The 24,195-nt window shown below is 38.0% G+C and overlaps 1 protein-coding gene across 2 annotated transcripts in view; it reads left to right on the forward strand.

Annotated features, from left to right (window-relative positions):
* MYOM1 (myomesin 1) overlaps window positions 1–24,195 on the forward strand; it is a 118,683-nt gene that overhangs the window by 53,478 nt on the left and 41,010 nt on the right. The window contains exons 12-19 of one of the 2 annotated variants that reach the window (XM_006761861.2): window positions 262–461; window positions 2,260–2,316; window positions 7,207–7,331; window positions 12,381–12,564; window positions 13,398–13,572; window positions 17,740–17,861; window positions 19,060–19,347; window positions 21,218–21,414. In XM_006761861.2, the coding sequence (XP_006761924.1) occupies window positions 262–461; window positions 2,260–2,316; window positions 7,207–7,331; window positions 12,381–12,564; window positions 13,398–13,572; window positions 17,740–17,861; window positions 19,060–19,347; window positions 21,218–21,414 (1,348 nt within the window). The remainder of the gene's footprint in view (window positions 1–261; window positions 462–2,259; window positions 2,317–7,206; window positions 7,332–12,380; window positions 12,565–13,397; window positions 13,573–17,739; window positions 17,862–19,059; window positions 19,348–21,217; window positions 21,415–24,195) is intronic. The other variant, XM_015562699.1, reaches the window with a different exon arrangement.

Below are 24,195 nucleotides of genomic sequence, written 5' to 3' on the forward strand. Positions count from 1 at the left end.
ACACCCAAAGCCCTTAGCTGCATATTTTTAGTGTGGTCAAAGGACATGTCTGTGTCAAGAAGGAGCTGAGCTTCTTTTTCTTGTTAGAGAAGATACATTACAGTTGAGTGGAATTGAGTTCAATTAAATAACTATTGAACCGCACTTGAGCTGGATATTTTGTAGAAAAATCTGAAGCAACTGGGTAGGTTTGCAGCGTTGGAACTATGAATTTAGCCATACTTCTCTTAATATTCTTATTGTTCACTCTTTTTTCCTTAGATGTGAGGTGGGCACAGATAGCTGGTCTCAATGCAATGACACACCTGTGAAGTTTGCTCGTTTCCCAGTCACTGGATTGTTAGAAGGTCGTTCTTATATATTCCGAGTACGGGCTGTGAATAAAACTGGAATAGGTCTACCATCTCGTGTTTCTGAGCCTGCAGCTGCTCTGGATCCAGCTGAGAAAGCAAGACTTAGAAGTAAGCATTTTTCATTTTCTAGGGTCTTCCTGAACCTTTAAAAAATTTTTTTTAATAGAACTACAGATCTCATTGCAAAGTTATTCCTCCCCCTTCCACTAGAGGGCACAGAGAATAAGAAATCCTTTATTGATCAGAAAATCCTTAAGGTGGGGAGGAGGACTGAGGAGCATGAGAACAAAAAAGTATTTGTTTTATGACTCATCTATTCACTATTAATATCTCGGTACAATGAGTTTCTTTATATTTAAGGAGAAACAACATTATATCTGATCTATACTTGAGTTTCCTTATAGACAGTCAAAAATAATCTGTTCATCCAGTTAGCCTCCAAGTATCGACGTCAAAACTACGGTACATGAATTATGCTCTGCATTTGTTTCATGGGAACCCATATGGCACCCTCAATAAAAGGAACCATAAACTGGCATTAGAAGAATTGTTGTAAATTAACATTTCACTCTATACCAGATTTTTCAATCTTGGTCCTGTAGATATTTTAGGCCAGATAATTCTATGTTATGGGGAGTCTACACTGTACATTATAGGATGTTAGCAGCTTCCCTGGCCTCTACTTACTACAGGCCAATAGCACTCCCCCACCACCTCCGCCCCTTGTGACAAAATTATCTCCAGACATTACCAAATGTCTCTGGGGAGCAAACTCACCTTAGATGAGGACTACTGGTCTGTGGTTTATTTGCAGTATTGTTGTTGATGTTTTCACCCAAGGATACTTTTCCATTGATTTTAGAGAAAGTGGAAGGGAGAGGGAGAGACAGAGAAACATCGATGTGAGACACATCAATTGGTTGCCTCCTGCATGCACCCCAATCAGGGCCCAGGAACCTGCAACCAAGGTTAGTGCCCTTGACCGGGAATCAAACGTGGGCACCTCAGTCCACAGGCTGATGCTGTATTCACTGAGCCAAACTAACTAGGGCTGCAGTGTTACTTTTTTTTTTTTTACCTTAAGTACATGTAGTAGCATCATAAAATAATGCTACTTTTTCTAATTACACTACTTGATAGCTCTCTGATCACTTTTCACCTAACATCCAGCTTCCTTCTCTTTTTCCTAATTCCATCTCATACATTCATTTACTCTTTTTCTATAAATTCCAATAAAAACAAGATTTTTTTGAGCTGAAAATAAGTTATACTGTTTATTACCTTTCTGTTTTTGCACAAAATCTGGTCAAAAGTCCTTTGATTAGAGCAGGAGTTGAATAATTTTCTCTTTCTGGTGTCTGTGGGATCACAGACATGAATTTCCTTTTTAAGTTTATACTCCTCATCTCATACATTTCCCCCACTTAAGATCTAAACTGGTTTCCTTTGTAGACGACAGTTTTTGAATGCAATGGCAAGAAATTGCTTTTGTTGAGCTTTACTGCACCATCAGTGCTCCTCTCCTCTTTCATCTTTGTTATGACATACATAGCTACTGGGCTTGCAATTGTTCCAGAAAGGTTTCTCCCTTAAGAAGGTATGAGAGAGCCTACATGTTTCAAGAGATCTATATGGAACAGTAATTGAACACAGGTTATTTACCTCCCTTGTGTAAATGCAATTCTAGAAATGGCCACTCAGTTCAGGCGGGTTCCAAGCTCCAGCAGATTGTGAATTCTTCAAGGACACAATACCGTATACATGCTCAGTAAGATTCTTTAGAACAATACATAAGCCAACTAGTAACAAACCCATTTGTGACTAACCTGGCCAGTTAATCGGTTTATAAGTGCAGTTGAAACTGCTGTTGTGAATGTTTGCGATTTTTATTTTTATCTCTGTTCAGGTCACCCTTCAGCACCCTGGACTGGACAGATCATTGTCACTGAAGAGGAACCTAGAGGTAAAAGCTACATTTTCCTCAAATACTATTGCCAGTGTTTTGCTTTGCTGGGTAGCTGTAGTGGATGGTACACTGCATATTAAGATGTTTTGGAAAGAACATTCTGGAACATTTGGATATCATACAATAACTTATATTGTCAGAGAAGCACTTTTCCTAAAATGTTTTATTGAGATATAATTGACATACACTAAACCACATGCTTGTAAAATGTACAATTTGACAATATTTACAGATGTGTTCACGTGTGAAACCTGTGATCTGAATAATGAACATATCCATCACCCCTAAAATTTCCTCACATCCCTTTGTGATACCTCCCTTTCATTTCTTCCCCATCTCCAGGCCATCACTGATTTGCTTTCTGTCACTATAAGTTGCATTGCCCACTATTTTAGATAAGTGGAATCATACTCATTTTTGTCTGGTTTCTTTTACTCAGCATAATTATTTTTAGTTTTATTCATGTTGATGTTTGTATCAATTCATTTCAGTTTATCCATTCACCATTGAAAGTTTCTATGAAAGCTTTGTGAAGTGTTTGTGTGACGTATGCTTTCACTTCTCTTGGATGAATACCGATGAGTAGAATGGATAGGTCATATGGTAGCTTTATGTTTAATTTTTAAGAAACTGCTAACTGTTTTCCAAAATAGTTGTACCATTTTACATTCCCATCAGTAGTTTCTCTACGGGAGTTCCCCAGTTGCTCCACATTGTCACCAGTCACCAGTACTTGGCATGCAGTCTTTTAAACTTTAGACATTCTAGGAGTGTATAGTGGTATTTCATAATGTGGGTGCATAGTGGTTTCAATTTGTATTTCCCAAGTAACGTGGAATTTGATTGCATGCTTGTGGATCTATTTCTGCAATCTCTATTGATAAATTTTATTTTCTCTTTTATGTAGCTATATAAGCCTTATGGGTGTTTTTATTTTTTAAGTTTCATAATTTTAAAATCAGATAGTATAAACTCTAATCTCCCCCCACCCCCCAAAGTTTATTTGGCTATTCTAAGTATTTGCATTTTTATGTAAAATTTAAAACCAGCTTATAAATTTCTGCAAAAATCTGCTGGGATTCCAATTGTCTTTTATATCCTTAACTAGAGGCCCGATGCATGAAATCCGTGCAAAAGTAGGCCTTCCTTCCCTCGGCTACCAGCACTGGCTTCCCCCTGGCACCCGGGACCCAGGCTTCCCTCTGGGACTGGGCTTCCCTCCCAGCCCCGGCTTCGTCTAGAAGATCATCCAGAAGGATGCCTGGTCTAATTAGCATATTATGCTTTTATTATTATAGATGGCTTTCTATCTACTGTTCTATCAATTATTGTTAGTGATGAAACCTCTGATTAAATGATATGTTTATCAGTTTCTTTTTTTAGTTCTACAAGGTTTGCTTCATGTGTTTCGATGCTGTTATGAGATGCATAAACATTTTTATTGTTATATTCTCTTATGAACTGACCACTTTATTATTATGAAGTAAGTCCCTTTATCCATAGTAATGTGTTTTTTCCTTCTTGGAAATCTACTTTGCCTGGTATTAATATAACCTTTCAAGTTTATATTGATTAGTTTTAGCATGGCATCTGATTTTCACCCTTTTACTTTTAACTTATGTGTGTGTTTATATTTAAATCATGTTTCTTGTAGGCAGTATAAAAAAGCTAGATCTATGCAATCTGGTAATCTTTGCCTTTTCATTGGGGTGTTTGAGCCATTTACATTTTGTGTGATTATTGATATGATTTGACTTAAACCTACCTATCTTGCTATTTGTTTTCTGTCTATTCCATCTGTTTGTTTCCCTTTTCGTCTTTTTCTACTTTCTTTTGTATTATGTATTTTTTATTATTTTGTTTTGTGTTATCTTATTAACTATAACTCTTTGTTTTACTTTATAGTAGTTTGGAATTTATATTATACATTGTGTCACAACCTATCTTCCAGTAATATTATATTACTTCACAAGTAGTATAAGAACTTTCAATGGTATTATTTCATTTCCCCTCTGAACCATGGTGCTATTGTTATCATATATTTATTTGTGTATTTATTTTAAACCATATGGTACAATGTTATTATTTTTGTTCAAATCATAGCTTATCTTTCAAAAAGACTTAAAAAGTAAGAAAAAGTGTTTGGTATTCACTCATATTTACCATTTCTGTTGCTCATCTCTTTGTATAGATCTCAATTTCCATCTGATATTACTTTCTGCCTAAGACATTTCATTTAATATTTTTTGTAGTATTGGCTTGATGGTTATGACTTATTTTATTTTTTTTCTTGGTTGAGTCTCTATTTCATCTTCATTTTAAAATATGTCTTCACTGTGTGTATGATTCAATATATTTTTATTGATTTCAGAGAGGAAGGAAGAAGGAGAGAAAGGTAGAAACATCAGTGATGGGAGAGAATCATTGATTGGCTGCCTCCTGCATGCCCCGCACTGGGGATCGAGCCCACAACCTGGGCATGTGCCCTGACCTGAATCGAACTGTGTTCTCCTGGTTCATAGGTTGACACTCAACCACTGGGCCACACCGGCTGGGCATCCTTTTCTTCATTGGTGTTTGACCTGCTGTGAATTCCAGCCAGTGGTGTTTTTTTCTTTTTAAATCTTTGAATTTGTGTATCATTTTAATATTTTTCATGTTTTTAATTAACATGTTCAATCTTTATTTTCTTGGACGTATGGAATATATTTATAATAACTTCTTTATGTCCTTGTCTACTAATTCTATCATCTGCGACATTATCTGGTTTTGTTTTTATTGATTGATTTTTTTTGTCCTCATTATGGTTTGTATTTTCTTGCATACTTGATTTTTTTTATGAGATGCCAGACATTTTGAATTTACAGTGTTTGGTGATGGATATTTTTTAAAAATATATATTTTATTGATTTTTTACAGAGAGGAAGGGAGAGAGATAGAGAGTTAGAAACATCGATGAGAGAGAAACATCGATCAGCTGCCTCCTGCACACTCCCACTGGGGATGTGCCCGCAACCAACGTACATGCCCTTGACCGAAATCGAACCCGGGACCTCTCAGTCCGCAGGTCGACGCTCTATCCACTGAGCCAAACCGGTTTGGCTATTTTTGTATTTTTATAAATACTCTTAAGCTTTGTTCTGGGGAAATAATCCTTTCAAGGCTTGCTTTTGTTGAGTGTAATCAGAGAAGCCTTTAGTCTAGTAATTTGGCCTCACTACAGAGGAAATGCCCTCCTGAGTACTGTTCCGGATGCCCCATGAATTAGGAGATTTCCATTCCGGCTGGTGGGAACATGAATTCTCTCAGGCCCAACGTGAGGTTTGAAGATTGTTCCCTTCAATTCTTTTGTGTGGGTTTTCCCCATCTCAGGTGGATTCCTCACATGTATGAGCTGATCAGCACTCATGTGAGCACTCCAGAGGGACCCTCTGCAGATCTCTGAAGCCTGCTCTCTGGGCAGCCCTTTCCTCCAGTGTTCATCCCTATGATTCTTTCTGTGGATGCCTTACCCTCCTGGGAAGTCCACCTTCTCCTCCACTCGAGGAGACTGCCAGGCTCTACCTGGTCTCCTCTTCGTGAGCTGCTGCCTTGAAACTCTCCACACAGCAAGCTAGGACTATGGCAGGACTCGCCTAATTGTTTCCTATTTATAGGGTATCATTGTCCGATGCTGACTAATATCCAATGTCTGTAAACAGTCATTTCATATATTTTGCTCAGTATTGTAGTTGTTTCACATGGAGGGATCACTTTGATGTCAGGAACCACGGAAGGTCTAAAAGTTTACTCTACTTATGAGCTAATGTTTCCTATTAGTTTCATAGATACTGGCAAGAGACATGAGACTCCTGGGATTGTTCTCCTCACAGCACTGCAGACAGCATGAGCTTCATATTCTCATTAGTTTCCCTTGCCCCTCCCCACCAACCCCACAGGGTTATGTGGGGCAGCAGAGGTGGATGCTGCACACACAGATTTGTGTCTCAGCTGAGAAGCCTTACACTTAGGAAACCACAATCTGATTAGGGGGCGTCTACCAAACCTAACCAAACTTTCTCTGGAGAACTATATCACCTTTTGTTATCCTGGTCAGAAAACAGTCAACTCTTTGCCCTAGAGCAGTGGTCGGCAAACTGCGGCTTGCGAGCCACATGCGGCTCTTTGGCCCCTTGAGTGTGGCTCTTCCTAAGCCTTAGGAATACCCTAATTAAGTTAATAACAATGTACCTACCTATATAGTTTAAGCTTAAAAAATTTGGCTCTCAAAAGAAATTTCAATCGTTGTACTGTTGATATTTGGCTCTGTTGACTAATGAGTTTGCCGACCACTGCCCTAGAGGATATGCTGTCTATATTCCAACGTTGTTTGCTATTCAAACATCCTTGAAAAGATATTCTATTTTAAAAAAGCTAATAGAAGTTGTGCCCCACCCTGTACTGTAGTAACTCTGTATTGTGTCAGGTGGGTTCTAGGAAGAGGGATCACCTTGTAAACTATATAAATGTCTAACCATATGTTGTACAACTGAAACTAATATGTTATATAAATTGTAATTTAAAGAATTAGAAAACTCTAATCAACCAATCAATCAATTGCATTAGAAAACTATTATTTCACTCATTTTGGTAAATATATAAAAGATAACTTGTGTCATTACAGCTGCTTTTTAGGACTGATAAAGAAATTAAAATTGTCCAGCAAAGAAAGTAAAACTGTGGCTTTGAATTAGGAATGACTATCTCAGGAGGAATTTTAGAAACAAGGTACTTCTTTATCTTACGAAGCAATAGCTAAGTCTTCCTTCAGTGATAGAGAAACATCTGTGCCTGAGTGTCCTGGGTTTCCCAGAGAGTGTGCCCCTCACTTTCCTTGTTGTTTTCCAGAGGGTATTGTTCCTGGACCTCCCACAGACCTCTCTGTCACCGAGGCCACCCAGAGTTACGTGGTGCTGAGCTGGAAGCCCCCTGGCCAGCGTGGCCATGAGGGCATCCTGTACTTCGTGGAAAAGGTAAGACTCTGGGATCAGCATTATTACCTCATGCCACTTTCTGAAGACTTCTTTTAAAAGCAGAGATTAAATTTTCATTTTGTTCCGAACTCTTTAAAACTTTATAAACTGTGAACAACCTCCACAGAAAAATATATATCACACAGAACTTTGCTGGAAAGTTGAGAGGGGATTTCTGGACCCTAAGGCTCATCCATAGACTTCTAAGAGGTCCAGGGACCCCAAATCATGATCCCTTTATGAAGAGAGGTTCCTGAAACTGCAGATTTCCTCTAGGACACTGTTTTCTGGAGACTTTCTCTGCCTCTCTTGCCCTAGTGATGGCTTTTCACCTCTCTACCCCTTGTCCCTCTGCAGTAGGGAATGAGCATCAGCAAGGGTAGATGCGTGAGAGGAGTAGAAGTTAAAATACTTTCTAATGGCTGAGAAAGTGGAAGACAGAAAGCCCTCACATGCTGCCACACATTTGACCAGCACTACTCTATGTACAGTTTGTAGGATGCGGTCAGAGATTAAAAAAACAACATAACATATCAGCTAGTTCTTTCCCTCAAATATCTTACAAGTATATTGTACTTATGTTAGAAAGGGCAGCATACAATGCAGGCCTAAAATGAGTGAAATCATGAAAATTGTTTGTGAATCTATCATATACTCATACTTGAGGAGAGTTCTAGAAAGTATTTATGCCCAGAAAATGGAAAAGAGCCAATACCTGCACAGGCCATTATTTGGGGAGCTGCCCCAGCTGCAAAGGCAGGTACATAGGAGACCGAGCCAGGCACGGGACCTAGGAGTGGAAGAAGTTCTTGGCCAAAAGGATAATTGCTACTAGAAAAGAGTATGTAAAGAGAATTTGACTAAAATGAGGTTTAAGTCTTATAGATCATTGGTGGAATGTAAATTGGTCCAACCACTAGAGAATACAATAAAAGTTCCTAAAAAACTTCCTGTCCAGCAATCCCACTTCTGGGTATATGGAAACAGGATTTAAAGGAAGCACCCAGGCAAAGAAATCAGATACTGGCTACATTTAAAGGTAAATCCCATAGATAAGGATACTAACTTCACAAGTAGTACTGGAGGTGACTCAGTGTCTTAAAATACATGGCATGGGGGTGGCAGGAGGAGGGAGATGAAGAAAACATCAAAGCAAAACAGGATTTTGATGAGATATATGCACTTCCATGTTTATCGCAGCATTATTTACAATAGCCAAGATATGGAAACAACCTAAATGCCGATTCAGTTGATAAAAATGATGTGGTAGTAATACACACAAGGGAATGTTATTCAGCCATGAGAAAGGAGGATATTCTCCCGTTTGCAACAACATGGATGGACCTTGAGGACATTATGCTAAGGGAGATAGGTCATACAGAAAGCCAAGTACTGTATGATATCACTTATATGTAGATTCAAAAAAGTAAACTGTTAAAAACAGAGTAATATTGTGGTTACCAGGTGATGGGAAGAGGGCATAAGAGTGATGGTGTTTAAAGGTTCAAACTTGTAACGAGTAGTAAGTAAGCCATAGAGATCAATGTAGAGTATCATGAGCATAGACAATATAATATTGTACCATAATTATGCAATGTGATAAATATTGCTATATTGGCAACTATATTACAATATACAAATGTATCAAAATAACATGCTGTACACCTTAAATTTATACAATGTTATAAGTCAAGTTTATTCAATAAAATAAATATAATAAATTAATTAAAGAGGTTCAAAATCCATTTCTTAGAAAAGTTTTCATTAAGATATGATTTTTAAAATGAAATAAAAATAAATTTATTTTATATATAAGAATTTTATATATAAGAATTTTTTATTGGCAGCTCTGCACCATTTTTTAGAACAATCAATGAAACAAGTGTTTATACTTTTTGTGTATTTTATTTATTTTTTACAATATGGTATTATTAACTACTAGAGGCCATTGCATGAAGAGATTTGTGCAATAGGCCTTCCTTCTCCTGGCTGCTGGCACTGGTTTTCCTCTAACACCCGGGACCCAGGCCTTCGGTCCAGGCGCAGCGGAGAAGCCAAGCCTCTTCAGTCTTCAGTCTTCAGTCTTCAGTCTTCACTCCATGCCTACATATGCAAATTAACCACCATCTTTGTTGGGTAAATTTGCATAGTTGCTCTGATTGGCTGGTGGGTGTAGCAGAGTGACACCAATTTGCATGTTTTTCTTTTATTTGTGTAGTCACCATGTTGTACATTACCTGACATTTTATAACTGGAAATTTGTATCTTTTGAACCTCTTTACCCATTTGCACAACTCTCCACACCTAGCTTCTGGCAACCATCAATCTGTTCTCTGTATCATTGAGTTCAGTTTTTGGGAGGATTGTTTGGGATTGTTGTGTTTTTTTTGTTTGCTTGTTTTTAGATTCTACATGTGAGATCATACAGTATTTGTCCTTGAGAGAAAATTTTATAAAATTATGAAATAGCTTGATAACATATTATTTACTTTACTATTTATTGTCATAGCAAAATCATAGCAAATATATATTTTTGCAAAAATATTGTGAAGCTCAATTAATTTTCCTAAAAGCCCCTCTCTTTTATCTTAATGCTATTCTGACCATTTAATTTCACAACTCTAATTAGGTCACCTTTCCTGACTATTATTATAAGAGAATAAATATAGCTACAGATATATAGGTATATACAAATTATGTAAAATCATAAAATTGATATGTAAACGTCTTTATGGATTTTTAATTATTTCAAACCCGTGGCTCTTGAGAAAATTGTACTGGAAATTAAAATGCTAGGGTCTGTGCTTTCCCTTTATTAATTACTTTTCTTTGATCAGGACATTTAGCTCAGCCTTTGAGGAGGATGCCTCACTTCCTTCTTATCCCTAGCAAATATTTTTTTCTTCTAATGGAGAGCGAGAGTAGAATGATAAATGTTCACCTCCTATTGTGTTTAATACACACCCTCACTGAATCTGTTTGAAGTGCTCCACAGGAAGAGAGTTCTGAATAAGCACTGTGACAGCAAAGACAATCTTTTCTGTAGGAATGAGATAATAACCACCTCGTTCTGAGGCAGTTTCTCCTGATGAGTCAGTTGGCTTCTGTTGAACATGTCCTCTGGCCACATAAACTAATTTCTCCACCAAAGTCTGTAACTTCCCTAAGTTTCACTCCTTGTCATTTCCTTATAGCATTAAGGGAGGAAAAATGGATTCCTGGCCTGTGGCCACTGTCTCTGTGGAGTTTGTAGGTTTTCATGTCTGTGTAGGTTTTCTCCGGGTACTCCAGTTTCCTGCCACGTCTCAGAAATTCATGTGAGATGAATTGGTGTGTCTGAAGTGTCCCAGTCGGAGTGAGTGTGTGCGTGGGGGGGGTGGGGTGTGAGTGGCCCTGTGACAGAATGGTGTCCTGTCCAGGGTACCTTCCTGCCTTGTGTCTTGAGCTGCCAAGACAGTATCAGGTCGCCCACAACCCTGAACTGGAATAAGCAGGTTGGAAAAGCATTATCTTACTTGTTTTTATTCATCATTCTTAAATCTGTGTGTAGCTCACATTTATTTCAGTGTTTAATATTAGATGTGCTTTAGGTCTTTATTTAGAAATTTGGTGGTCTTTTTGTGACAGAAATATACTGTAGAAATGTAATTCTTGTTTATATCAATTAGCCTATGATAAAATTGTTTTCATTATACATCCTTTTGCTTAAAGTTGCAGTTTCCAAGAACCTATCGGCAGTGTTAAGTGAAGACTCACTGTGTAGCCGGAGTAGAGAGGCTTGTACAGGCACAGGTGGCATATTCAAAAAGTCAGAGATGTTAAGGTGTTGGGGGAGCAGCACAGGTCCTGGGCCACATTCACAGAACTATCCGCATGCCAGATCCTCTGAGCTGAGTCTGATAACGGCTTCTCATACATTGACCTCTCAAAGGGGAAATGCTCCCGTGCTCTTGTTCTGTGGCAAGTTTCCATCTCCAGAATGTTCAGGCCCACAGCAGTGCTGCCTCTTTGGTTATTGCCATGGCTGCACTTCTCTGTGGAGCTTTTTATCTGGGATTTGCATGCACATAAAGCACTTGCCTGTCATGGCCACAGGCTTAACATCAGTTACAGCATGTCCCTAAGCCCTGAAATGGTTATAAATGAGGGGTTTATTAACAAGGGAATCGGATGAATTGGTCTCTAGGGCTCCCAGCCTCCCTATCCTACTGTGGTCTTTTCCTTGGGTGTCTTATGTCTTGAGCTCTTCCTCTCATTCCCCTGTCAAAATCTGGTCATGTCAGAGACAGGGACAGCATCCCTCAATAGCTCTGTTCCTACCAACAGGAATGTTGCTCAGGACCAGGCACTGTTTATAGCACTGCACGCCTGTCAACCCACTTAATCCTTATGGTAACCCTAAGAGGGAAATACTTTTATTTTCATCATGCTTATTTTGTAGATGAGGAAATTGAGGCACCCATGGGGTAGATAATTGACCCAAGGCCACACAGTTAGTAAGAGGCAGAGCTAGGATTTGAACCCCGCAGTCTGGCTCAGGTTCATATATACCCAACTATTACACATTGCTGCTTTTAAACCTCCCCAAGCCTAAGTCCTCCCTCAGGAAAACTTTGATAATCACAAAACACTACTCCCACAATGCCTACTTCAGAGCATAGTTTAGATTTGAAGAATGACAATGGTGAATAAAGCTCTTAGCACAGTGAAAGGCAGCTATTATTTTTATTGAGAAAGTATAAATGACTGATAATTGCTTCTGTGTTCCCCAGGGGAGAGTATGTCAAAATGAATGAAAGCCCTAAACTAACGGATTAAAAGCATGGGAGAATTTTATTCCTCAGTGGGCAGCAGATCGACTAGGGGGAGTTTACACTCTCTACCCTCACACACACAAATGACATTATCATGAAAGGCACTGCAAGGATTTTAGAGGTTACCCTCTCAACTCAAATAACAGGAAATACATAAATAGCCCTGAGATGCCCTGCCTGGAGTTCCCATTTATTCCTGCCGTGCTTTCAATGGGTCTCACTGTTCTGGCTGCAGTGTGACATGGAAACAGAAAACTGGCAGCGGGTGAACACAGAGCTCCCCGTGAAGTCTCCCCGTTTCGCTCTGTTCGACTTGACTGAGGGGAAATCCTACCGATTCCGTGTCCGCTGTTCTAATGCAGCAGGCGTTGGTGAGCCCTCAGAGGCAACAGAAGTGACTGTGGTTGGGGACAAACTTGGTAAGTGTAGTGCTTGGTTGAACAGCTATAAACTTATTTTACTTCAATTCAAGGGAAAATTCCAAAGCAAAAATTTTATTAGAATATATATATATCTATATATCTATATATACATATTTTTTCATCATATTTATACATATTACAAAATAAAAGTGGTGACATCTTTCTTATCTATTATAAATTTAATTGATGACTATATTTGACGGATACATTTTTAAAATTTATTATTATGTATTATCAAATTTTGAAAGTAAATTTCTTCAGGAGTTTCAACAGTATTGATAATGTATTTTTTCTGGAGTGGGTTACTGTATTCCTGGGTATTTGGTTTATCATCATTCTCTCAACCTAATATATTTATTAGTTTTAACAATTCTGTATAATAAAAGGGTAATATGCAAAATGATTGAATGGCAGAATGACTGATCGCTATGATGTGCACTGACCACCAGGGGGCATACGCTCAATGCAGGAGCTGCCCCTTGGTGGTCAGTGCACTCCCACAAGGGGAGCACCGCTCAGCCACAAGCCAGGCTGACAGCTGGCAGCACAGCGGTGGTGGCGAGAGCCTCTCCCAGCGCTAAGGATGTCCGACTTTTGGACATCCCTCGAGGGCTCCCAGACTGCTAAAGGATGCAGGCTGGACTGAGGGGTCCCCCTCCCCCCAAGTGCATGAATGTCATGCACCTGGCCTCTAGTATATTATAAAATAAAGCAACCATATATTTGATATGATTAGTTATATAAAATTTATGTGTTTTTTTGTTCACATGTGTTAAGAATGAATTTTTTAAAGTGACCTTGAGTTCAACATTATTTTTCTCTTTTCTCAGATATCCCCAAGGCTCCAGGCAACATCATCCCAAGCAGAAATACAGACACATCAGTGGTAGTTTCATGGGAGGAATCCAAAGATGCTAAGGAGCTGGTTGGCTACTACATAGAGTCTAGTGTTGTTGGCTCTGGCAAGTGGGAGCCCTGCAACAACAACCCAGTGAAGGGCCCACGGTAACTGCATTCTGTGTATGTGTGTGTGTGGTCAGGTGGTAGGGACATTTGACTAAAGCTACAGGGGCTGTGAAGAGGAAATACAGCCATGGACCCACACAGCAGCAAAAACATCCAATGGAGGGATTTTAAAAAATAGTTCAATACTTCCTTATAATTTTTATTGGGTGACATTGGTTAACAAAACTGTAAAAATTTTAAGTGTACAACTCAATAAAACATCATCTGCATACTGCATTGTATGCCCATTACCCAAAGTAAAGTCCCTTGCTGTCCCTGTTTATCCCCTCTTTGCACTTGTCCACCAACATCCACCCCCTTTCCCTCTGGCTAACACATTGTCTGTGCCTATGTGTTATATATATTATTTTCTTTTTGCTTAACCCCTTCACCTCCTTTTCATCTACCACTTACCCACACACAGAGCCTCCAGCCTACTCTCTACATCTATGCCTCTGCTTCCACCCTGTTTGTTAAAATATTTTGTTCATTAGATTACACATATAAGTGAGATCATATGATATTTGTCTTTCTCTGACTGGCTTATTTTACTTAGGATAATACATTACAGGTCTATCCATGCTGTCACAAAAGGTAAGATGACTTTTTTTTTTTTACAGCTGAGTAGTATTCCATTGTGTAAATGTACCACTGCTATTTTTTTTTAAAATCCTCATTTGAGGATATTTTTTCTATTGATTTCTATAAGGGAAGGAGGAGGGAGAAGGTAGAGAGAGAGAAAAACATCCATGTGAGAGAGACACATTGATTGGTTGCCTCCCGCACACACCCCTACAAGGGCTGATAAACCTGATATCGAACTATACTGCAAAGCCATATAAAACAATATGGAATAAGCATACAGATCAATGGAATAGAACAGAGAGTATATGCCCTTGACTGGGAATCAAACCCGAGACCCTTTGGTCCACAGGTCGATGCTTTAGCCACTGAGCCAAACCAGACAGGGCCACCATTGCTTTTTTATTTACTCATCTACTGATGGACACTTGGGCTGTTTCCAGATCTTGGTTATTGTAAATAATGCTGCAGTGAACACAGGGTTGCATATATTTTTTCTAGTTAGTTTTTCAGATTTCTTCAAATGTATTCCCAGAAGTAGAATCACTGGGTCAAAAGGCAGTTTCATTTTTCATATTTTGAGGAAACTCCATGTTGTTTTCCACAGAGGCTACAGCATTCTGCATTCCCACCAGCAATTGTACTAGGGTTCCCTTTTCCCCACATCCTCTCCAACACTTGTTTGTTGATTTATTGATGATAGCCATTCTGACAGGAGTGAGATGGTATCTCGGGGTGATTTTAATTTGCATTTCTCTGATGCTTAGTGACGTTGAGCATCTATTCATATGTCTATGGACCATCTGTATGTTCTCTTTGGTAAAGTTCTTTATAAATGTTGGATATTAAACACTTTTCAAATGTATCATTGACAAATAAGTTCTCCCACTCAGTTTATTGATAGTTTCTTTTGCCGTGCAAAAGCTTTTTAATTTGATGTAGTCCTATTTGTTTATTTTTTTCTTTGTCTCCCTTGCCTGAGGAGATATAGTAGAAAAAATATTGCTGAGAGATAGCTGAGATTTTACTACCTATGTTTTCTTCTAGGATTTTTATAGTTTGCAACTTATATTTAAATCTTTAATCCATTTTGAATTTATTCTTGTGTATGTTGTAAATTGGTGGTTTAGTTTCATTTTTTTTTGCATGTATCTGTCCAATTTTCCCATTTATTGAATAGGCTGTCTTTACCCCATTGTATATTCCTCCCTCCTTTGTCAAATATTAACTGACCAGAAAGTGTGGGTTTATTTCTGGACTCTCTGTTCTATTCCATTGATCTGTATGCTTATTCCATACTGTCTTATATGGCCTCGTAGTATAGTTTGATATCAGGTAGCATGATACCTCCAACTTTGTTTTTCTTTTTCCAGATTGATTGCTAAAGCTATCCAGGGTCTTTTGTGGTTCTATATATATTTTGGAATATTTGTTCTAGATTCATGAGATATGCCATTGGTATTTTAATAGGAATTGTGTTGAATCTATTGATTGCTTTAGGTAGTATGGACATTTTAAATGATGTTAAATCTTCCAATCCATAAATACAGTATATGCTTCCACTTATTTGGATCTTCTTTAATTTCTTCATTATTCTATAATTTCAATTAGGGAGATTGAAAAAAATATTGTACTTTAAATGTCCAAATGAATTTAAAATTGAATATGTCTACTACAATATATTTGATAAAAGGCTTACTTGTTATATTAAACACTTAGAAATGTTTAATGCCAGCTATGATAAGAGTATGATAAGAGTTCATTTCATAGGTCTTTTCTGGTTCTTTCCTTTATGCTATTTGCCTTTTTTACCCCTCTGTTCTTGTCTTTAATAGCCAATGTTATACTAGATTCTAAGGATCTAATAGGCTCTAGCTAACCAAATGCCCAGGTATTTTAAATGAACAGAAGAAAACATCAAACTCTGAACATCAACATGATTATACTCAGTGCTAATGAGACATAAATAACCAAACCAAGGACACTCAGAATAGTTTGCCAACACTTTGCTTCTAATGTGAGGAAGGTTATTTTTCTTGCTCTCAAATAATTTATCAACCAGCGTTGCACGTTGATGATGAATTCTGGCCTGCACCCAAAATCTGGGCCTCCTTTGATTTAGGGCCAGTCTGAGAGATTTCCACCCACAAAATTGGCAGCTTCTTAGGCAGCTCCTTCTTTGACCACTTGTACCTGGTAAGTCCAAAGACGCCCCCATAGGATGCTTCTTTTCTAAAACTTGAGAGAATAGAGACAAACCAATTAATGGGAAAAGGCAGTGTGTTTTACAAGAGATGCATTGCTCTTGTTTGCTCATTTCACTTTTACTCTGCATTCCCAGCATTTTCCTGGGACTATTTAGAAACATTCATGGAGGAAAGCCTGCCTTTCCAGAAACTGATGGGAGCTTCTCAAGGACGGGCACCATGTTTTATTCATCATTGTATCCACAGCACCCAGCTTAGTGTCTGGAACACTGATGTGCTCAATAAATATTCGCTGAACTGAGCTGGCCCAAGGGTTGGCCTAAATTTAAGATTGGTGTAAATCGTAGCTGCTTTTGTTAAATATTTCAACATGCAAATAGTAATAGAGTCATTAGCAGATCTGTTATTTCCTCTGGTTACAGTCCTTAGAATGGATTAAAATGTTACAGCGATTCATGAAACAGCTTTTTATAACCATAATAGCTATTAAAGAGTGAGGTTGTTTTGTGTGAAACTGCCCATGAATTCACACCTTATTATTGAATTTTTATATCTAAATGGCAATTCTGGAGCCAATTTTTCACCTTACTTTCAAATTCAAGTAAAATTTCTCAAATAATTATACCTCCCCTGGCATGCAGAAAGGCAGGGAATAGGCCTCAGTGATGAGAAGCCACCTACGCTTATGGCTATAAGGATGCAACTGAAATAGCCATTAATAATATTATTTATGCCACCTGTTATTTATTAAATGCCTTCTATATGCAGGCCCTGTAATAGGTACTTTAAATACTGTATGGACAATATTTACATAAAATTATTATGTAGATATAATTATCCCCATTTTGCTGATGAGCACGCAGAGGCTCAGAAAGGTTAAGGGACTTATGCAGGGGAATACCAGGGCTCCTCATTGCTTGACAGAGTTTAGAAAATTGCCTTAACAACCTTCTTGTCTAAAGCACATGTTACCTGCATCTCTCTACACCTTTTTATTCCTTTTAAAAAATGAATCGTGCCCTTAGCCAGTTTGGATCAGTGGATAGAGGTTGTCAGCCTGCAAACCAAAGGATCCTGGGTTCGATTCCTATCAGGTGCAAGTACCTTGATTGGACACTTCTCCCTGGCCTGGGCCCTGGTTGGGGCTTGTGCAGGAGGCAACCAATCGATGTATTTCTCTCACATTGATGTTTCTCTCTGTCTTTCCCTCTCTCTTCCACTCTCTCTAAAAGACTAATGGAAAAATATCCTTGGGTGAGGATTAACAACAACAACAAAAAATGACTCTTTTTCATAAAGCCATATCATTCACTAAGTTAACAACCATCTTCTCTAATTTTCTCCTAGGAAAGTTTTTTGAAACTTCCTTTCCTTTCAGATTTACATGCCATGGATTGGCGACTGGTCAAAGTTATATTTTCCGGGTCAGAGCAGTTAATGCAGCTGGACTTAGTGAATATTCACAGGATTCAGAAGCAATTGAAGTAAAAGCTGCTATTGGTAAGTTCCTTATGCATAACTTTGCTAAGGAAAAAAAATGATTTTTTCTAAGTAATAAAGGCGGATACCACCCTTTCCAGAAATTGTTTAAAGCTTCTAATATTGCTCCATGATTCCACCCTCAAATGATCATTTTCTCTGACTCCAGGTGACATTTTATTTAACCTTCCATAGCTGCCATTTTACAGATCTTCATCACTTATCCAGATTCTGTGCATCTGTAGCCTTTTCATCTTCACAAGTCCAAGTTTCCTCAGATATTTCCCATTGTGGGAAACTCCATTCTAACTTCGTGCTCATCACGGGAATGTGAAGGGCCATCCAATTCCATGAAGTGGTATATCACCCATAACACAGATCATCTTGTACCTAAAAGCCATTTCATCTGCAACACAGCCTGGCTTATTTTCACTAACAGCACATTAGCATGCTTTTTATAAACTCTACAATTCCTGCAAAGACACATGTGGTGGCTTAATCATGTTTCATCTCTGCTTGCAAAGTAACCAACAGAATAAAACCAGTAACAAAGTAATTCTATGTATGTATGTGATGTACCTCGCAATCTTAGATGACATGGGGAACGGACCCTGAAGTTTCAGAGCAATCAAAATGAAATTTGTCATATAGCAACACATTTAAAGAGAAAGATCATTAAATATCAATTGTCTTCAGTTAGTGTTCCATATTACTTTTTAATATTCCTTATAATATGGACAATAGTGAGCATGTTGCTTTGAGGTTGAGAGGTACAGACCATTAATATTTCACTAATGTGCATCACTGTTATAAAATCAGGATCGTTAATGTTACGTCTTTTGTATACTTTATGGTTCTTCCCCCCCTCCCCCATTCTGTTGAATAATACAACTTATATCTTCCAAGAAATATCTGAGATTTGCTTTCTCTTGTGTACACTTGGGTTTTTCAAATCCAAAATTGTTCCTGTTCCGTCTGTAGTTTTATTGTTCTCATTTCTTCTTTTTCCAGAATATGGAGAATTGAAATATTTCCTCGGTGTACATTATGTGAAATCTGCGCTCTCCATATTTCTGACAAACCCAAGTGATTTCCATTAAACCGAGATTGTTTTTGTTCTGTCTGTGGTGCTAATGTTTTTCTCTTTGTTCTATTAAGAACGAGCAGTTTACACTGTGCCCGGGCTTAAAGTGTTCCTGTTGTTATCTGGCGATTGTAGGGGGAGGAGTGTCTCCAGATGTGTGGCCTGAACTGAATGATGCACCTGGTGGACTAACAGATTCCAGGGGAGGCATGCATGAAACCTCCCAGCCAGCCTTTAAGAAAGATGCTTTACTTGATAGCAAACTTAGCAAACCTTCACTACCCAGTAGCTCTCACAACCTGGGCCAAACAGAAGTGAGTAAAGTAAGTGAAACAGTTCAGGAGGAGCTTACCCCACCACCACAGAAAGCAGCTCCTCAGGGGGAAAGTAAGTCTGATGATCCAAAAAAGAAGAAGAATCTAGGTGAGAGTTCAAAGAGTAAAAATGTTCCATCTGTCTCCATCAGCATCCTCACCTCTCATTGTCCAGATCACATTCTTCCATCTGTGTTCACTGTCATGTTTATTCTTAATTTTATGTTTTCAGCTATTTATTTGTAATACTTTTGTAATCTTTTATGGGTTGGCTTTTATACATAACTCATTGTACTTCATGATAATAGCATATTTAAAGTAATTAGGTTATACAGTCCTTTTAGGTTTTTGAGGCAGATATATGCCTGGCCTCATTTTGCTAAGGGAGTTAGAGATGAGAGCAGGAAAGGTTTGATCATCATAGCTTTGTGAGGTTCTTTGCAACAGTCTTACTTAGTACACGCATAGGAAAAGGATTTCACAAAGAAGGGAGATTTTACCAGGATTAGAGTTATCAACTTCTGTTGTTCATCCTCAGGTTTTCAAATTACCCTTCACATTTAATTAAAATAAGTAAAAGTAACATTACTCTTTGAATTGCCATGAACAGTTTAACAGGGTATTATAATCACATATAGCTATGTTCTATGATATATGTCCCACATGTCCAGTACTGATTTATTTAAGACTATCAGTAAGTTAAGGATTTTATGATTAAGATAATTGGTACTTGTGACATATATTCTAGGAGACAATGTTTTTTTTTAAATAAAATAAAAATGAAATAATAAGCATGTAATGATACATTAAAACATGCCTCTCATCTATCCCCTATTTCTACCCCACCTCCAACTTCTGTCACAGCTTCTATTTTTTTTTGACATTTTTATCTGTCCCTTCAACTCAGTGTAAGATGGAATATTCTTGTTTAACATTGCTCTGAAATAGGGAGAAAGAGAGAAAGAGTGCTCTTTTGTAAAACGTAGAGAATGAAGGAGGTTGGGGTTGGGGAGAGAGAAACAAATGTATTTTATTTTAAAAATATTTACTGTTCTGAGATTCTTTTTGAATGGTAATGAGATAGTCTCTTTATATTTGATAAGCCAAATAAATATTTAGAAAATTCTTTTTAGTCATTGCATATCTAGATAGATTTCTTTCTACCACCACATCCTCTCTATCTTTATTAAAAACTATAATTTCAGTAGTTGATCAGCAAAGCCACATAAATGAAGAAAGATTTTTAAAACATCCTCCAAATATTTTTATAGCTAGACATCAATAAACACGGAAATAGCTATATAATATTTTTTACTATATGAATAATATTCCAACATCAGGTTAAAAATAATGAGACAAAAAGTATTGTGTACTAAAAAAAAATCACATAGAAGAGTGTGCCTATTTATAAAAAAATTTTAAAGGTGACATTTAACCTCAGAAGATTTTTCCTGTTTGTAGATAGAACCTATATAGTTATACTGTCTCACCAGGGTACCTGCGCCTGAATGGTTAAATGCTAATAACTCTGGAAATACATGGAAATTCTCAATCAGTGAATTGAAGCAGAAATTGATTTACATATTCCATTTTCCTCAAGGATCAAATAAAAACAAAATGACATAATGAAACAAAAATGTATTATCTTGAGGAAAATATTCCTTTTTCAGGGAAATGGAATCATTTCGCTGGATAGTGCACCGTTTTGTTTTTAATGTTTCAAAACTTATCCCTCTTGGGGGCTGGGAGGTAGTTTTTTTAAAAAAAAATCTTTAGAATAGTAATTGCAGTACCTTTTTGGCCCTGCGTGAATTTGTTTCTCATACACCAAATCAGATGCCAAGTTACTGATCAGTGCCACATTTTAGTTTTATAGCACAAGACCTAGTGCCTTCACCATGGAACCAGTGAAACAAGTTTAATGTACATAGAATCATAGATGCATTTCTGTCTACTCACAAGTATTCATATTGCAACAGCGGCACCATCTCCACCCTATGATATCACTTGTCTTGAAAGTTTTCGTGACTCAATGGTTCTTGGATGGAAGCAGCCAGATAAGAGTGGAGGGGCTGAAATTACTGGCTATTATGTGAACTATCGTGAGGTAATTGATGGGGTACCAGGAAAATGGAGAGAAGCCAACATCAAAGCTGTCAGTGAGGAGGCATATAAGGTAAGAATGTGACCTTCTGTGGTGTGGAGTGTCACATGTATGACACACTCAACACGCACACATTTGCACATGCATGCACATGCTCAGCACCTTGTAAAAGATCCATGTCATTTCTCCAGTGTTCATTGCCTGCAATGACATGAGTTTTGTAAAATGTATATGAAGATAAATAGGATGTATGTTTATATGTTTATTCATACACATAAGCATAATTTCTTAGGATGTTTATTACGAAATGTATACTTACGGTGAAGGCTAATGTTTCTTACAAAAATTAACTTACAAAATATCTGTAACAAATATGCCACTAGCTTCAAGAATCCCAGAATCCAAATGAATCTGGATTTTTTTTTTTTAATTGAGAGAGGAAGAGAGAGAAAAACATTGATGCAACAGAGAAACATTGCTTGGCTGCCTCACACACATGCCCTGATGGGAGATCAAACCCACAACCTGGTAATGTGCCCTGGGAATTGAACCTGCCACCCTTTGACATACAGGACAATGCTCCAACCAACTGAACCACACAGGTCAGGGCTGGGATTCTCCTAATTTTAACACACATATGTCCTACATCCTTGGGAACCCTGTACTCCCAGGAAAACTATAATGGTTGGTCACAGTAATAGAGCCCCAAAGCAAACCTGGTACCTAAATAAAGGACTTTGAGATCTAAGTTTTCTACCTCATGGTTTCCCCATAATTAAAAAGATGTTTTCTTCTTAAAGGGGGTGTATGCGTTTAATCAAAAAGGGTGTTTATATTAATCTGCTACTATAATACATAGCCACTATATTCTACTTATATCCTAAATAACTGACAAGAAAAGCCCACTTTTGGATGAACTTATGACTTTCTGATCAAATCAGATGTAGACTGGATCATGGATTTATATTTGTTTTGGCTTAAGTCATACAATAGGTAAGCTTTATTAATGCAGCTATTTCCAGCAATACTTCCATTTATTAAGCCTTTTTAATGTTTAAAGGATTGTATAGTCCATGGATTTTTTTACACTAATATATTCCATCATTTCTATTTTGAAAAATTCTATTCTCATAGTCTTTATTTTATTACATATATTTGCCCTCACAATAACCTAATTCCTACTGAGGGATATAGAAAATATTAGGTCACTCAGTAAAGAGCAGAAACATTACAAGAATTTGAATTTTTTTATTCCTAGTCTAGAATTCATTTAATTTTCATCTGTACATGCATTAGTTTTCTATTACTGTATAACAAGTTACCATACACCTTGTGGCTTAAAATAATCCATGTTATAGCACCATTTCCACAAGTTAGAAGTTTAGGCTCAGCTTAGCGAGGTCCTCTGCTCAGATTCTCACAAGGCAGCAATCTAGGAGTGAGCTGGGCTGCATTCTCCTCTGGAGCTTGAGGTTGTTGGTAGAATTGAGTTCCTGGCAGCTGTAGGTCTGAGGCTGCCCTTCTCCAAATGCCAGGGGCTAGGTGGTTCTCAAAATGGCATTTGCTTCTTGATGACCATTGAGACAGTGTTTCTATTCCAAACCCCATTTTATGAATCCCTATCTGATTAAAGTCAGTCCTTCAAAAAAACTCCACTCTTTCTCCTGTGTGTTTCTCCTTTATTCTTTGTTTTTTAATATATTTTTATTGATTTTAGAAAAGGAGAGAGAGAGAGAGAGAGAGAGATCTTGATGACCATTGAGACAGTGTTTCTATTCAGGAAGTTTCCAAACCCCATTTTATGAATCCCTATCTGATTAAAGTCAGTCCTTCAAAAAAACTCCACTCTTTCTTCTGTGTGTTTCTCCTTTATTCTTTGTCTTTTAATATATTTTTATCAATTTTAGAGAGAAAAGGAGAGAGAGAGAGAGGGAGAGAACTAGAGAGAGAGAGAGAGAGAGAGAGAGAGAGAGATCAATGACGAGAGAGAATCATTGATCGACTGCCTCCTGCACACCCCAAACCAGGGATCGAGCCTGCAACCAGGCATGTGCCCTGACCAGGAATCCAACCGTGATCTCTTGGTTCATAAGTGGACACCCCACCACTGAGCCACGCTGGCTGGGCTATCCTTTATTCTTACACTGCCATCACACCCAACATTTCCCTGACAACAGCTGGGTGTCCTACCATTTAACTCAATTCTGACACTACCCGGAGATAGAATCAGACCCCACAGGTAAAGGGTTTGATCCCACAAATCTGCCCCCGCCCCTTCAAATTCTAGTGCTAAGTCTAGGTTGTCACTGAGCTTTTGACCTGACTGACTGGCTATATATCAGAGGTTCCCACAGCCTCCTCCTCAGGTTCCACTAAAATGTTAGAGTGACTCCCAGAATTCAGAGAAACATTTTATTTATTAGATCATCAGTTTATTATAAAGGGATATATAACTCAGGAACAGCTAGATGGAAGAGATGCACAGGGCAAGGTATATGGGACAGGCCAATGGGCTTTCATGACCTCTCCAGAGTGCCACTCCGCCAGCACCAACCTGGAGGCTCTCTGAACCCTGTTCTTTTGGGAGTTTTATGAAGACTTCATTATATAGGCATGAAATAAATCATTAGCCAACTCAACCTCTAGCCTCTCTTCCCTTCCCAGAGATTCCAGTGGTGAGGCTGAGAATTCCAACCTTCTAATCACATGATTGGTTTCCCTAGCAACCAGCCCAAGACCTAGACTACTTAAGGGCTTCCCAATTTCATTAACATTAACAAAAGAACATTTAAAGTTTGCATCACTTTGTAAAACTTCAAGGGTTTTAGGAGCCCTGTGCCTGGAATGTTGGGA

The sequence above is a fragment of the Myotis davidii genome, unplaced genomic scaffold (genome assembly GCF_000327345.1).
Source record: "Myotis davidii unplaced genomic scaffold, ASM32734v1 scaffold96, whole genome shotgun sequence".
In the NCBI taxonomy this organism is placed as follows: domain Eukaryota; kingdom Metazoa; phylum Chordata; class Mammalia; order Chiroptera; family Vespertilionidae; genus Myotis; species Myotis davidii.